Raw genomic sequence first — 17,940 nt, forward strand, 5'->3', positions numbered from 1 at the left:
GGCTCAATGACAATAACAAGGACCTACGTAACTGACCCTTGCAAATCATACCTTGCATTTCATGTTTTCTTTCATATCAAGTTTTTTTCATCATAGCTAGCATTTTAGGCTTTTGCATTCAAGCAAGGAGAGATTCTCCTTCATCATCATCATATGTGTAGTAAACTACATTCATCCTCACATCTCTTCTTCTCATCTTGATCATCTCTTTTTCATCCTTACGTCTTTTTTCATGTCTTATTTGATCATGTCATCAAAGGGGTTTAATCTTATCATCACATCTATCTATCCTTTTGGACTCCCTTATATGTATTTTGACCTAATTTTTAACTATCTTAAATTTTAGTGAAAATTATACCCTTACCGAAATCCTAAATTCATGTTTGAGATCAAAATCAAATGTCAAAATTTCATTTTAAATTTTGTTTTTTTCTCTGCATAGCTAATTAACCCTTTTCAAGGCAAATCTTTTGAGAAAAAACATCATTTCAATCTCTATATCTTCTCGTATTCATCATTTCTTCTTCATTTGATCTAATTCTTATATTTTATCATTATTAGTCAAAGTAGGGTACATTATTCTCATCGCATTGTGGTCAAAGTCAATTCTACTCTTTCTGAATTGCTTATCAATCATCTTGAACCATACCTTATCTTGATTTGATCAAATTTATCTCATTTGTGCATCTTCTCTATATCATTTCAAATTTGATCCCAAGGGGGAAGGAATAACCTATCATTGATCTCTCAAAGTTGGAAATTGATTGTGTTATGTTATCATCACTAGGGGCATCTCAACTTCATTGTTTAACATCAAGTTGAGATCCTTTATTAAAAAAATTGCTCCACTTAGGGTGGATGCTTGATCTATCTAATTTCTCTTAACATAGTTCTCATTGCATCTTATCAGTTCTGGTATTATCTTATCAACCTTGTGCTAATGTTCATTTTCATTGCTTCACATAAAATTGTGCATTTAGGATTATCTACTTTGATGGACTTTGTTCACTATTAGTGCAAAGTTAGATCTCTTATCAATCAACTTGACACCATCATTCTTTGACTCAATATGCTTACTTATATTGCTCACACATTGACTTAAAGAGGGAAAAAGCAATCACCTAATATTGATCTAGTAAATAAGCCCCCTTTTTAGTATTTTTAATCTATACATTGGACCACATTATGTGCTTAATCAATTTTGCATAATTTATTAATCATTGATCAAATCATCAATTAATCGTTTATTTTATTTTATGCTATAGTTTCACCACCTTATCCTAAGTTTTATTTAATTATAAGAACACGTCTCCTTTTAAATAAATAAAAATCCCCTTTATCCATTGTGTGCACATAAAAAGGAATTTTTAATTTAAAAATAATAATAAATACAATTTTTTGACAAATTGAATGCATACTTTCCAAGATGAGTGGAATCTCTTTTTCCTCTTAACCTCCTCCACTCATCTTGTCTCTCTTAATCTCATCCATCTCTTTTGACTCTAGAGAATCTCTTTCACATGGATCAACTAAAAAATAAATATCTACTATCTCTTAATCTCTAACCATCCAAATCTCTTTAAAAGGAGGCTCTCTCCTCACTCTCTTCATATTTGGATTTCATGATATTGTTATGTTGGTGCTTTGATTCTTAATTTCTTGAGAACTTGAATACTCACTTTGCACTCTCATATTTGCATACTAGATTAGTATTTGCTTTTATTACATCTAGCCTAGCTTGTGTATCTTAACTAGGAGGATTTTAATCTTCATCTTGTTATCTTAGTTTCCTTTTCTTGCACTTACATTATCATAATAGATTAATCTTGCATTCTCATCCTAGTTTACTACTCGCATTGATTCTCATTTGAAGTTATTGAATACTAGCATTCTTTCTCTTATTCCTTGAATCTTCCATTCTATGGTGCACCTTGTAAGGGTCTCCATTTTTGGATTCATTTGAGAGCCACCAACATATCACTTTAATTCTTGCACGTCATAGATAAGAAGCTATATGATGCCTGTCATGAGATTCTTTCTGAATAATGGTTTATAGAAGTGTGCTCACATTTTAGCATATTGTGAGAAGCTAGAATCTTCTAAGTGAATTATGGAGTTCAAGAGAGGTTAGAATGATATGTGATACAATAATCACTCAGAGGTAAGGGTGGTTTTTCTAGAAGAAAGTCGTCATAATTAGCATAATATTTGTATTTATTATGAGAATCATTACTAAGGTATCAATAGACAATTCATTAAATGTAAGTACAAGATTCATTGTGAAAGAATTTATCGTAAAGTGGAATACAATTACTAAAAATATCATCTCTACATGGTTTAAAAGTATATAGCAAAAAATAGTTATCAAAAGTTATAAAAGAAAGTCCATTAGCAATATTTTTTTGTGAATATGGTGAGGCTTTTAAGAATAAAAATATATTCATGGTTGAATTTTCAAAGTACAAGTAGAAAAGAAGACCGAAAAAAGGAGAAAAAATTAGCTAAGGATTTCCTTTTTACAATTAAGCTTAAGGTTCCTAGTAATGGCCTAAAACAATTGAGATATTTTTAGTGTTTTTTGTTTTACTTTAAGAATTTTATAGAACAAATTCAAAGTTGCCAAAATTTAATTAAAAATATGTATACTACTTTAAATGAAAAATATACTCCATGTATAAATACAACTATAAAATCTATAAATCATGAATTAAAAAAAAACTAACTTTAAATCTATTTTACATAAATTGAAAAGTTGTACTCACAAGAAACGAGTATTAAAAGAGAGAAAGAGTAAATACTAGTGTGTCTCTATTAATGAAAAAAGGTTAAACAAAGTTAAAGAAGACTAAAAAACTTGATTAGAAGTTTTAAATAAACCCAGAAAATCCTAGAAAGTTGATAGATGTCAAGTTTACATTTTGATGTTAGTGACCTTTGGACAAGTTCATGCTTTAAGTTGAACAAGTTCATGCTTGAAGCGAGCACCTTTTCTTAAGGGATGTTTCCATATCATCATGTAGTTAGTAGTGTCAAATGGTTTCTTTTGTGTACACTTATCTACATTTCTCAAACTTATTTTTATAGCTTAAAAAATGGGGGGAAAGAGAATAAAATTTATTTACAAAATGTTTCTAGTTAATCCGCTACTGGTACAAGTTAGATGTGTTCTTAGAATGTGGTCCAGAAGTGAAAGTTGATGTAGCAATATTTGTGTCTAAGAAATTTATAGTGGTGATTTTTCAAATATAGTTGATGAAAAAACATTTAAAGCAATGGTTTGAGAATGAATGGAAGGCATCCTTCCCTTTTATTAAATACATTTTTTTATTAAAAATATTATTCTTGTTTATGTCAAAGAAGAGGAGAAAAAACATTGGAAGAATATTACTATCAGAATAGAAGAAATTAGTATGCCTACACATAACAATGGGCTTAAACATGTTAACGTAAAAGGTCATTAATATCATTGTTCTAATAAATCATAAATCATGGATCCTTTTAAAAGAAAGAGTTTACCTCAGGCATTGGTGGAGTTTATAGAAAGAAGGCCAACCCTAGTGAAACTAATCAAGATTTAATTTAAAATAAAAAGACAGACAACCTACTTTTAAAACTTTGATTTGAGGAATTTTAAAAATGAATCGTCCATCTAGATATACTTCCTTCTTGAAAAATTAAAATAATGTATTCATTCGCAAGTATGTTTGGCCCCTTGTGACCGATTTCTCTCTTGGTTAAATAGTGTTAAGGAGAGTCAAAAAGATATGTGGTGGAAAAAAGAAAACAAAAAATGTACTATCATTCTTTTTCAAGTAGAACTTTCGAAAGAAAAAAATAAATGTTAAGAAGTGCAAGAAGACTTTACAAAGGAAACTCTAATGGTCAGTATGTAATGATGAAGTAATAGTGAAGAAGATAAAGTTTTGTTCATTTAGAGGTTCACATCACTTGTTGCTTTGGCACTTAAAAGTGGGAATTAAAGCCTCTAATGTCTTGGTGTCTACAAATTTTGTAGGAGTTTCAATTTTGCGGCTAGATTTGGATAGTAGATCTAAACAATCTTCTTTTATAGTTTTTCCATAAAAAAAGTTTTAGTTAGATCTTTTATGGTTTCTTTATTCTGGTTGTTAAATTTTATCGAGTAAAATTTTATATATTTCCTTGTCATATAACTAAGAATTCTTACAAGATTCAAAGGCTCTTGAAGTGATGTAAATAGTAGTAGAAAAGAATGTTTGAGTTTTTTGTAAATTATCTTTGATGATCCTAAGAAAATATAGAAATATGAAACAAATAGTAAATTCACTTGAAATGTGTCTCTCAACTAACCAACAAGATTGATGGTTTGGTTTGAATCTCTATCATGAGACACTGAAAAGAAAATTCCCTCTTGGTTTGTAAAGGTACTCTTTGCTACTAATAATGATCAAAATTATGCTTTTCCTTGTAATGTTGTCTATACATATCAAATTCATCTATTATAACTTGGTAAAGTAGGCTTAGAGATTACAAAATATTTCACTTCCTTTTTTCAAGTCTCATCGTGTGCAAATACTATTGCTCAATGAAAATTGTCATATCATGCAAAATACCTTAGTGGTGCTTTCATGGTGGATCCCAAAGTTCTTACATTTCGAAAAATCTTGTGTTATCCTAGGTTAAATACATGAACTTCCATCACATTGTAAGACTATATAAATCAAATTATGAAACCCAACATAGTTATTCTAGCTTAAACAATATTTACTACCAATTCCTATTAAAAGGCTCCATCAATCTTAAATTTTATTAAGACTTTAAGATCCTTGCACATCTTAATAAGATATCATCCCATTAATTTACAATAGTTATTTTCATTATTAAGTAGTGATATTATTAACCAAATCTGAAACTAGCATTTAATGATTCTTTGTTGATCAAGAGGAAAGTTTGAATTTAAATTTTTCTCATTAATATTTATTAGACAAGCCAGGCATTGATATTGTTACATTCGCAAGCATCATTGGCTTCTTAAAGATGTGTTTTTTTTTTTTCAACATTTACCCCTCCCCCTTCTCTTGTACTGAGGTCTTACAATCTATCTCATATCACAAAATTTCTTATGGTTGATAGGCAATTGACAGTTACTCTATACTCGAAAGGTAAAGGTATTGATTTACAATACACTCACTTGGATCAAGACTACACTAAAGCACTATATTACTTAATTGTGTATGTTGTTGTGAAATACTCCATGTAAATAATGTTTAATAGCACAGAGAAAAAAAAATAGTGACTATTTACGTAAGTTGTATTCATGTGCATAATAGCTTGATAAGATTTGTCACTCATCCTTCTATTAATCTATATTCCAATTAACTTTCAAGACACAATTGTTGCTATTTTTGCCATCATGAGCCCATTACAAATGCCAATATAAGACACTTTCCATTAACTAGATTCAATGTGTTTAATGATGATCAAAATTGTGCTTTTCCTTATAATGTTGTCTATACATATCAAATTAATCTATTATAACTTGGTAAAGTAGGCTTAGAGATTACAAAATATTTCACTTCCCTTTTTCAAGTTCCACTGTGTGCAAATACCATTGCTCAATGAACATTGTGAGATCATACAAAATACCTTAGTGATGCTTTCATAGCGGATCCCAAAGTTCTTCTGTTACCAAAATATTGTGTTATCCTAAGTTAAATTACATGAACTTCCATCACATTGTAGGACTTTCTACATCAAATTCTGAATCCCAACATAGTTATTCTAGCTTAATCAATCTGTATTGCCAATTCCTATTAATAGGTTCCATCAAGCTTAACATTTATTAAGACTTTAAGATCCTTGCACATCTAAATAAGATATCATCCCATTAATTTACAATAGTTATTTTCATTATTAAGTAGTTATATTATTAACCTAATCTCAAACTAGCATTTAATGATTGTTGATCAAGAAGAAAGTTTGAATTTGAATTTTTCTCATTAATATTTATTAGACAAGCCAAACATTGATATTGTTATATTCACAAGCATCATTGGCTTCTTAAAGATGTGTTTTCCTTTCAGCATTTACCACTCCTCTTGTAATGAGGTCTTACAACCTATCTCATATCATGAAATTCCCTACAGTTGATAGGCAATTGACAAGTACTCCTCTACTCAAAAGGAAAAGTTATTGATCTACAATGCACTCTCTTGGATAAGACTACACTTAAGTACTATATTAATTATATATGTTGTTGCGAAATACTTCATGTAAATAATGTTTAACAACATAGAGAAAAAAATATTGTAATTATTTACATAAGTTGTATTCATGTGCATAGTATTGATAAGATTTGTTATTTCATCCTTCTATTAACCTATATTCCAATTAACTTTCAAGACATAGTTTTAGTTTTTGATTAAATAAAAAAAGTTTTAACGAGTGCTTAAAACCCGTCGATTTACAAAAGAAATAGACATTAAGTCTTGAACCAAAACAATCAACAAAGAAACAATGGGTCATTGAAGGCTAGGAAAGTCTGACAAAAAGGGGCAACCTCTAAAAGAGCAAGCGAGAAACAGGTTTTGAAAGGACCCGAAACCTTATACAATACTGACCATCAAGATTTACATTGTGGTCCCATCTTTTGAGAACGTAAAGAAATATCAAATGAAGGTTTAGAGGACTTGACTTTTTTCCTTTTACTGATGTCCATGCATCCTCCACCTTCCCAACAACGTTCTGCCAATCAAGGCATTCAACCCCATAACTAACCCCCAACACCCTAGTTGCAAGAGATAAAACCACTAAAACAACACCAACATAGAGGAATACCAGAAGAAGGGACAATAGCACCATTCTAAAATAGAGTCATTAAAGGGACAACATTCGAATCAACGGTTTCCACAAAAAAAGAAGGGACAACTGCAACATTCTTGGTCATCGCCATAGGGACAACATTTGAATCATCAAAGGCAGCAATAGAATCCTCCACCAAAGAAAGATCATTCTGAAAAGAGTTATCCACCCCATACACAACTATGGATACATTCTGAGTCGTGTAGTGATCATCTAAAACCCCTAACCACCAAGAAGGTAATTTCTTCGATCTAACCTTTTTCAGAGGAGCATCGCAAAGGGAGATGGCTGGTCTTATGACATTTCCTGCATCTAAAGGGAATACCCTCATAATCAAGAAGTTGAATCAAAGAACTATTTGGAGAGGCCAACTTAATCATTTCAGGGAGCCCCTTGGAGACATCAATGTCCACAAGAATGCAAGCATACGTCATCTTATACATATTGGAAGACGCTGAATCAACCAACATTAAATCCCCAAAGGCCTCCCCCATAGCCTCTAAGACATCTCCAACAAAATTTCATGTATTAGAACATGCATTTTCTATTCAAGGAAAAGGTATATCCCTGTAAGACCTTGCACTTGATGTAATCTATTCTTTAATGTAATATAGGTTCCATTTTCTCAGAAAATCAGCCTACATAAAAAACTCATTAACTTGCTTGTAAAATGCAGCTAAATAAAAAATTGTTGAAGTTAACTCTAGCTGGACAAAATTATTGAAAAGAACTCGAATGTTTGTAAAATTCTTGCCTCAAAATAATATCATTTTGGGATTTGAATGTATCTGTGTGCCATTTTTCAACTAGAAAACCAAATTGCATGGATGAATCATGAAGGTGTAATTCTGACAATTCACATCTTAAATTTCACTGACCAGTTCCCTACTAGTCAAATTGTATAGCTTGAAGCTAAGGAAAAAAAATATTGAATCCAGTGAAGGAAAGCATCAATACCATACAAGCTTTCTGCACTGCAGAATGTGCTTGATCCGATGCATATACAACAAGCTTTTCTAGTGATTTGGTACTATCCCCCTTTAATACTCTATCACGTGCTGCTAGTAATACAGCCAAAACAGCTTCACTTGTTGTACCTTGAATAACACCACCACCCTTACCTACCACAAATTTCTTACCATAAGTACAGAAAATGCAAAACCCCTAAAAAAGAGTTGAAGCATTAATTATCATAGGATGCAAAAAATAATTAGATAGATATAGATTGAGATGAACAATATTTATAATTCATTCATGTAAGGCATCAGTAAGTAAAGTGGAAAATCTGTGAACAAAACTAAATACATGCAAAACTAATACAATCGCATATTGATAAGCACCAAAGGAAAACACAAGTCTAAAGAAACCAACAACCTGCACAGATAGAGTAACAGAGACTTTCATCTATGATAGTTCAGTTTTATGTCATTTTGTTTTCAAGCATATTTTTACCTGGACCAAGCTGCCATTTCATCCCCAACCATGCCAAGTTTTAAAAGGTGTTTTTTCGCATATGCAAATTGAAAATAAAAAGGGTTTTTTCTATAACTCAACTAGATTTGTAATCTAGAATGGAAAGGAGTTTAGGTATCAAAAACCAATCATGTGAGGCACTTTTTGTGTACTATTTTCTGAAGATTTATGGCTCATAAATAGTGATCAGTTTATTACTTGGGAAGACTGACAAACCTCTGGTATTGCCCATATAGTTTTTAGTGCTTGATTTCTTTAAGTTGTCAGTCCTAGTTTCTCAACATAATCTTATCTTATTTTATTATGTAATATAATGGAAGGGGCCATAATCCTTCACTTGAACGATTAAAAAAAAATAGTGATACTCATAATCAATAATTAAAAAATATTTAAATACCTCATAACCTTCTATCGGTTCAAAGATATACATGTTTTTTATCAAAACCTTAAAATACAAATTATATTCAATCCACAAAACGAATCAGGAAAACAAGAATCTTCAATCTTTAATCCTATTCCATCTCAGAAATTTACACATAAAAATCTCTAAATATTGGAAATCCTTTTATTTTTTGTTGTTAAGAAAATTTTCACTTTTGGTCTCCCATGATGGATTTGGGTGGAGTTTGAATTTGACAAGAGTTAAGTCAAGGACTCTCTTCTAATTTGTATGCTTTATGAGGAAAACCTAGACCCTAGATACCAGGTCATAATCTTCAAAAGTGGACCCTGAGGATGCCAAAAATTGATCCTTGTAAAAATGGAAATAGAAGAATGGAAGAGACAAATGGATCACCAATGCTAAGACTTAAAAAACTATTGTAGAGGTGGGATTGCAAAACTAGAAAGTTGAGGCTTGATTGTTTGGTTTTTTTTTTTTTTTCGTACCCAATTGCTTTCAAAGGCTAGTCTCAGAAGGCCCATTAATGGGCTATTGAAAGTTAAACCTTAGGATGGTAGAAGGGATGTTGTGGTTTGGAAGCCTCATGATCAAAGGGTGGATGAAAATTAATTTTGGCAAGGCTTCTAAAGGTAACCCACATCCGTCTAGTGCAGGTTTTGTAGCGAGAGATAAGTTGGGGAATATCCTTGCTATTAGAGCTAAGAAATTGCCAAAGGGATCGAATAATGAAATTGAATGTTTCACTGCAACAATAAAAACTTGATGGCGAAATGGTTGGGGATTGGTAAATTGCATTTGGAAGGTGATATTCCCAACTCAAGTAGTAAATGCTATAAATAAAGGGGAGACTTACGCTTGGTATTTAAACAAGCATATCCAAAGAATTTGATTAGTTCTAGAGACATTAGAGGACCATAGGGTGTCTCATGTCCTTCAGGAAGAAAATGTTGTAGAAGATAAGATAAGATAAGATATAATATTAATGTCCAACAAAAAACCAAAAAGGTTTATGGGATTGAACATACAAACAGAAGAGTCGACCACACCAGAAACACCAAAATGGTTTCAGAAAAGAAACAAAACAAGACAAAAGAACAAGAAACATAAGGTAAGGACTATGAATCCTTCCTTGGTACAAAGTAATCAGAAACAAAAGGATAAATTATCTAAAGTTGGTATTGGGAGTTCTAACCAAGAAACATTTGAAATTTTCTAAGGCTTTGGAGTCTTCATTTGGCTAATATATAAAGCATGGGATGTTTTTGAATTAATTGGTGGCGGACTTTTGATTTGGGAAATCTTTCACGTTGATGGGTGGTGGGACTGCGAACAATTAAGGTGGCATGTACATGTGAGGGATGTTCAAGTAATGATGCGGAGATACGCCTTAACGTTGATGGGTAATTACTTCTTATCTGCTCGTTACCAATGAGAGTACCATGGGCTTTTTTTTTCGCTAGTTGATGATGGTGGACGTCAACATCTAGATAGTTTTGTGGCTTTATTATGGCTTGTGTGGTATCAAAATCTAAATCTAACAACACCAAAGTAATCCTGATGATGAAAGACAATGAATGAACCTGATGAGGTGACTTACTATAAATAGACGCTCCCTCCAAGATTCTTGGAGCCCAAACCAAAAGCTTGAAATAAAAAATGAGAGCCTCCTCCAACTCCTCTGACTCAACTGAGCTCATCGAAACCAACAGATTGACTTACTATAAATAGTAAGTCCCTCAAATGGAGCCAAAACATACCATAGGCTGTTGGAAAGCCTATAACCACACAACAAAAACTCTCAAATCCTACTGTCAGCTCACAAGTGAACTGACCTGGCCAATTGCAGGAACCTGCTAAAAATGGGGACATTACAACCCTCCATGACCTTTCCACTATGATCCAAGTAGGATTCTAAGAAGCAAAGACAATGGTTGAGAAAGCATCCTACTACATGAATGGCTTGGTGGAGTTGATTGTTCCATCTTTTATCAATAATTCCCAAGTCAAATAAAATTTGATAGACTCCTTGGCCCTATCCATGGCCTCATAAAAATACCCTATTAGAGTTTGATCCTTATCTACCAAGTGGAGAACTCTAACCAAGGACTCTGACACCTACAATTGGAAAATACAAAAGATTAATCATTAAAGTTACAAACTAATAATGAAAGAATTGAATATCAAAAATGTTGATGTAAATAAGTATTTACTTATTACACTTACTTAAGTTTACTTAGGTTAATGCATTATATTAATATTTATTTATTAGTCACCTAAGAGTATGTGCACTCTTGTGAGTTGTCATGATGACATCATAGGGGTCTGCACCTCTTTTAAGTACATGTTGTCTACAACATAAGAATCTTCTACACACATACGACACTTTGTCATTCTTATCCATTCATCTAGAATGTTGCATAAGGTGCTTAGTTGTCTTATCTCCTAGTTGTTTCTAGAGACATTTTAGGTGTTTCTTAAGAGACCTTTATATACAAGCACTCCTAGTGTACTCTTAACATGGCATATTGAATATATCATCATTCTGATCATTCTCTCTCTCTTGGTCTACAGTTGTGCTTATGTTTGAGTTTTTAGTTCTTGGGTGAATTTTTCCCTTAGGCAAATTCTTACATGGTGTCAGAGCAACTTGGAGATTTCCTCATCACATAGTCATTTGAGACCACGCTTGCTTCATCACCTCAACCTGAATCCGAAAGACTGCAAAAATTGGGAGTGTCGAGAGCCAGATCTAACCTCACCATTGCGTTCGAAATGTTGAACCAGTGAAAATCGACTATAAACTCGGCTACCTTGGCCCAAAGTCGACCGCGAGGCAAAAAAATTGCAAATTGGAACCCGGAAGCCCCGATTTGCAGTTCGCGTATGGTCATTTTTTGCAGATTTAATTAATTTTGGATCTGCAATTTTATTTTATTTCTCTACATTTTTTGACAATATTTCCAAAAAATATTTTGCCCTTCAGGCACCCAGCAAAGAAATTTTTTTTAACAGAACTGAGTAGTGACACCCCGGATCTGCCACTTTTGGAGGTATATTTATTTTAATCGCAGGCATTTGGCGGGCATATTTATACTACGGCCGTACTGCGTACAGTATTCGTAGCGGGTACAGTAAATTTCCGGCTGACCAGCCACAAAGTCCGGCCCCATCTCCACCAATTTCGGCAACTATATTTCCCCACCAGCACGGCTCGGCCACAACCCCAGCGGCCCACCTCATTTGATTTTAAATCCGCAGGTCATTACTTTTATAAAGCGCTTGTTGCGCTTACACAATCGATGTGGGACAATTCTTTTAATTCCTGCCGGCTATGAAAAGACTTTCGACCATCGAAATAAGGTTTTCTAACTGCATTAAACAATTCCACCAGCAGACTTGGTTTTCGGCAGTCGACTGAACCTTACGGCATCGGCAAACTCTAATTCCAACATCCGCAGTGTATGTCTGGCCACGTTCAAAAATTTCGGCATCGTGTTTTTTCCCCGCCCGCTGTATTCATTATCCACCCACGAAAAGGTTTTTTGTCGTCGTTTTTTTTGAAGACCAGTGGCATTGGGGATATTCCGTGTCCCCCAAGGCATATTCCAGCTCGGCAACACAATCAAAAGTTTCCAGTGCGTGAAAGGTGGACCTAGCTTCTGCCACATCAATCGTTGTACAGGTACACACGTCACCATTGACATACGTACTAAATTTCGATGGTAGAATTTGGACTTTTCAAACTCCTGCCCACCGCTCTTTTTGCCATGTCAGGCTCGGTTAGCACCACTTGTCCACATCTTTGACACGTCAGTAGTACGAAATTTTTCCACGTATCAGTCCATACCGTACGGACGACACAGTCAGCCTGTCACATTAGCCGAGGCGTTATTTTTTGTTGACATCAACAGATCACTGAGTTAAAGTTGACAGTCATTTGACCATCATAACAAGGCATTTTACAACTATAGCGACGACTGTTTGACCGTCAAATTTAGACTCGCAATTTTTGCTCCAGACCCCTCCCCAGATTGCTTCTCAATTTGGCAGCCTAACTTCGCGAGCCCATAACTCAGACATCTAGACTTCGATTCAAGTGCAATTTTTTTTGAAATTGGGTAAAATTTCTTAAATTTTCCAGTGGTGCTGTTGTTTTCTAGTTTTGGTGCACATATTTTGCAGAAAATGCATTTTTTGGTGATTGTACCTGCATAATCCTGTGTTTTACAAGTTCAAACACTCCGTACAGGCACATCTGGTCACTTTTTCAGGTTCTATTTTTCTTTGAAGTGCGTATTTTTTTGTTTACTTTCCAGATCTAGAGTTAGATTCTAGGGTTGTGTGGACCAATTTCTCACTTTCAGAATTAGACCTTTTTCGGCATTGTAAAGCTTTGATTCTTTTTCAAAATTGTTGTAAATATGAGCTATAATGCCTAAGTGACAAATTTAAGCCTTATAAGGTAGTAGTAGAAGCAAAATCAAAAAGTCCACTTTGTTCATTTTGACAAGTGGCCCATTGTAAACGCACTACTTATAAAGTGCCAAAAGCATCTTTTGGGGGGGGGGGGGGGGGGTCTTTTGATTGAGTGAAAGGGGGCGTGTGTACTGTGTTTTTTGTGTCTCTCTATTGTGCTCTTTTCATTTCTGCATCATGGGTTTTAAATGTCCTCCTCTAACTTCACGCAACTATTCTACATGGAAAGATATTGCATGGAGTAGATTAATGGAAAAAGGAAATAGTCTTTATGTTGATGGTACAATTACCAAACCTACTAATGCTAAAGAACTCATTGATCGGCACAATCAAAACCGACAGGCTTTAGGAGTTATCAGGAGTTGTGTACATGGGGATCTTCTCCTCCACATTAAAAATTGCTCAGAATCCAAAGAAGCTTGAGATAAACTTGAACAGTTGTATGGTAAGGTGGATGAAGAAAAGGGATTTCAGATTGAGGATGATCTACTTCTCTTGGATCCAAAGAATTTTGACACAATTCAAGATTATATCATTAAAGTCAATGAGTATAGGGCACTTCTTAAAGATTGTGGAAATCCCATGAAGGATGACAGGTTGATTTATCACATCCTGAAGAGGCTACCTTCTGAGTTCGATAACTTTGTTTTGAGTTTTAATACTCACAGGTTGACCATGGGATTTTCTTACCACAAGCCTTCATTTGATGCATTTGCAGAGATGTTGATTGTTGAACAATCTCACTTGATGGATTTTGGACTTCTCAAGTCATCAAAGACCAAAGCCCTGGTGGCTAGTGATGAGCACAAATCAGGTCAAGGAGGGAAAAGCAACAACAACAATAAGCAGTGGAAGCAGAAATCACAACCTGAGACACAACAATCCTCCTCTCAACAAGGCAATTCTTCTTCCAACAAGAAGGGAAGTAATGACAAGAAGGACAATCTTTTTTGTTCATACTGCAAAAAGCCAAATCATGACGAGCATCATTGCAAGACAAAAAGAATCGTTGAGTTGGAAAACCTACTCAGGAAGAACAAGATTCAAGTGCCAGGTACTTCCAAGGATTCAACTCCAACCTCTTCAAAGGGTAAAGGTCAAGTACTTATGGCTAACACAAGTTCTTCTTCAGAATGGATACTTGACTCAGGTGCCTCTTATCATATAGGTTCTTCAAAGGAAGACTTTTCTTCATTGAAGCAGTCAAAGGTACCACACATCTTTGTGGGAGATGATACTAAAATGGAAGTTGAAGGGAAAGGACATGTGGAAATGGAAAATGGGGAATTCAAAGATGTTCTCTGGGTTCCAAACCTTAGCTCCAATCTCCTATCAGTTTACCAAATCACTTGCCTTGGAGATGGTCATAAAGTTGAGTTCCTTCTAGATTTAGTGATGATGTAAAGTCTTAGAGATGATTAATTGGTTGCAGTGGGGAAAGCCAATGATGACAGGAGGCTTTATTCCTTCTCCCACTTTGTGCCTAAGTCTCCTTCTCAAGCCTTGTTGACTCACTCACATTCACACATTACATTATGGCATGAGCGGTTTGGTCACCTTGACTTCTGCTCTCTTCAGCAACTTTGCTCTAGACATATGGTCAAAGGTGTACCTAATATCAACTTTTCTAAGGGAGAATGGTCATCTTGCTCAGTGGCTATGAATCTCAAGGAGAAGTATGATAAAGAGAAGTCTTCTCGAGCTCTAGTTGTTCTTCAGTTAGTTCACATAGTTTTAGCAAGACCATTTGCAGTGACTTCAGTCAGCCAAGGCCGCTATATCCTCACATTTGTTGATGAATTTTCAAGATTCACTTGGGTCTACTTCCTTCATCATAAGAATGAAGTGGTTCATAAGCTTCAAGACTTTAAGACTGATGTTGAACACAAGTCAAGAAAAGCCATCAAGGTACTAAGGGTGGACAATGAGAACAGATATGTTGACAGAAGACTTAAGAACTTTTGCAGGATTGAGGGGATTGATCTTCAGAACTCACCAGCATTCAATCCGCATAAGACAGATGTTGCAGCAATGAGGATTAGGACTCTCAAGACCATGGCAAGTTGCCTGATTAAGGCCAAGTCTCTCGATCCTACATTAGAAGTTGAAGCCATTAGTAGTGCTACTCACATACTTAATAGGTCTCCTCATAATGCCTTAGATGGGAAGACTCCTTTCGAGGCACGGTGCAGTAGAAAACCAGTTGTGAGTCACCTTAGAGTCTTCGGTTGTCCAACTTGGGCAAACCTATCTTCCAGGAGTTGCAAGGCACCGAAACCTAGGCCTTGTACCTTCATTGGTTATGAAGACAAAGCAAAGGCTTACAGACTTATGGATCCTGAGACACATGAAATATTTGTGGAGAAGGATGTCCACTTTGAGGAAAGTTCACCCAGCTTATCCTCTACTCCTCTTTGCACATCATACATAGTGGAAACTGATAGTGACACCAACGATAGTGCTTCAACAGGTTCAGACATGTGGGGTTCTATCGACAGTTGCAGTGAGAGGTCACATCAGTCTAGTCCACATGCTTACATTGCCATAGTGAAAGGTCCAACAGAGCATGGTACATCTCATCTTCCAGCTCCAGCTTCAGTTGACTTGGGAGACAGACTTGAGGATTCACATCTTCTCATTGATGAAGTTGATCCTTCTACAATTGTTGCGAGGGCTCACTCTGACCCTCATGTCCATGCTCTACATAATCAATCTTCATAGGTTGGTGTGATTATGGATCCTTATGAACAACAATTAGTGGAGGTCTCTTTGTCAGTAAAGGAGACAGATGGTTCAGTAGAACTAGTTCAACAGACATCCTTGCCAGATTTGCATTCTTATTTTCAGCACAGTTGGAAGGGGTTAACACTAGCATCAACACAAGGATACTTGAGCAAGTTTCAGGGCCACCGTATATCTTCAGGAGTGTACCTTTGCCTGTGTTTCTTCCAAAGGGGAGGAACACCATTCTGCATTCTTGGACCAGCTTCTTCATTGGAGCGACTTTCACTTGTCGGCATTCTTCTTTGGGGGGGGAAGCCTATTCTATCTCTCTTCCTTCTCTCCTTCTCTTATGTATATACTAGATGTATGTCGTAATGGGGGGGTCTTGATTACTCCATCCATCGATGCATCCTTATTTATCTCTCTTTTTGGGGGAGGGTTTTTCCCATGAGGTTTTCCCTCTTTCTCCGCTTTACGATAGATTGCATTTTCATTATGTACATGGGTACCTAATATGGCCTAGTAGCCGGAACCCATTATGCATCTTCATCCTAGTTTCGTAAGCTTAAGGGCATTCCCCTAAGTTGCACTTAAGGGGGGGTGTTGGTGTAAATAAGTATTTACTTATTACAGTTAAGTTTACTTAGGTTAATGCATTATATTAATATTTATTTATTAGTCACCTAGGAGTATGTGCACTCTTGTGAGTTGTCATGATGACATCATAAGGGTCCACAACTCTTTTAAGCGCATGTTGTCTACAACACAGGAATTTTCTACACGCATATGACACTTTGTCATTCTTATCCATTCATCTAGAATGTTGGATAAGGTGCTTAGTTGTCTTATCTCCTAGTTGTTTCTAGAGACATTCTAGGTGCTTCCTGAGAGGCCTTTATATACAAGCACTCCTAGTGTACTCTTAACATGGCATATTGAATATATCATCATTCTGATCATACTCTCTCTCTTGGTCTACAGTTGTGCTTGTGTTTGAGTTCTTAGTTCCTGGGTGAATTTTTCCCTTAGGCAAATTCTTATAAAAAAATATTCAAGTTTTGAAGTTACCTTCACAATCTCTTAGCTCTTTCAAAAAATAGGTTGTCAAAGACTATACATTCGACACCCTCTCCTTTAGGCTTCTTTGAATAAGTAGAGTTCAGCCATCGATGAACTAAGAATACTTTGAAAAATTAAGAAACTTCTTGCAAAACATGTGACACTCGATCTTCTATACTCCTCCCGTGGAAGTGTTATCAAGTGAAGAATCCAAGGGTGATTGTAGATATATTTTATGATCCTCCTTGCATCATCTGAAACTGATCTCACCCAATATAATTTTCCTTTGTCCTCCAAAACATCAAAAACATGTAGGTGTCCAAAAAAGTGTACTATGTTTCTCTTGGAGGATTCTACTAGCTGCCACATATGTTGTTACATTATTGGTTATTATTTGCACCACATTTTCCAATCGCACCTCTATGACAACTTGCTCCAATATTAGAGGTGAAGTTTCTATAGCTTTCACCTTGTTGGAAGCATCCACCGGTTCTAAGAACACAACATCATTCTTGCAAGAAATCAAAAAATTAATGATGGTAGGGTGTTTTCCACTCGTCCACCCAATGGAAAGAATGGTGAATGCTTCTATCTCCAATTTTAAAATTTCCTCTATATTGCATGTTCGTTATTTATTATTCATCGATATTGTGTTAATCCTTCATTAGTTAAACGATGAAAACTATTCAATTAGTTACTAACTTTCGTCCTATAATCCCCATCACGTACTATCCATTTGTCTTTGTCCACTTGTCTAATTAAATTATCACATTGATTGTTTAATTTTTAGGGGGAAACAAGCATTAATTTCTCCCCATTTCCTAATTTCTCATCTTGGTAAATAAATTATATTTGCCTACCCCCTTCATACCTTTCCTCCACAATTAATTAAATATTTAAATCAATTGGCTAATTTCCAAATTGTGAGGGAGTTAATAACCTTCCCCTCATTCATTAACTATTAA

The 17,940-nt window shown here is 35.0% G+C and overlaps 1 protein-coding gene across 1 annotated transcript in view; it reads right to left on the reverse strand.

Moving 5' to 3' along the window:
• The window catches only part of LOC149556310 (tyrosine decarboxylase 2-like), a 45,511-nt gene that overhangs the window by 6,838 nt on the left and 20,733 nt on the right, over positions 1–17,940 (reverse strand). Inside the window, exon 5 of the mRNA XM_089829807.1 lies at positions 7,798–7,961. Within this exon, the coding sequence (XP_089685933.1) occupies positions 7,798–7,961 (164 nt within the window). The remainder of the gene's footprint in view (positions 1–7,797; positions 7,962–17,940) is intronic.

This window comes from Cupressus sempervirens, chromosome 5 (assembly GCF_028749045.1).
Source record: "Cupressus sempervirens isolate cs-2001-9-10 chromosome 5, ASM2874904v1, whole genome shotgun sequence".
Lineage (NCBI taxonomy): Eukaryota > Viridiplantae > Streptophyta > Pinopsida > Cupressales > Cupressaceae > Cupressus > Cupressus sempervirens.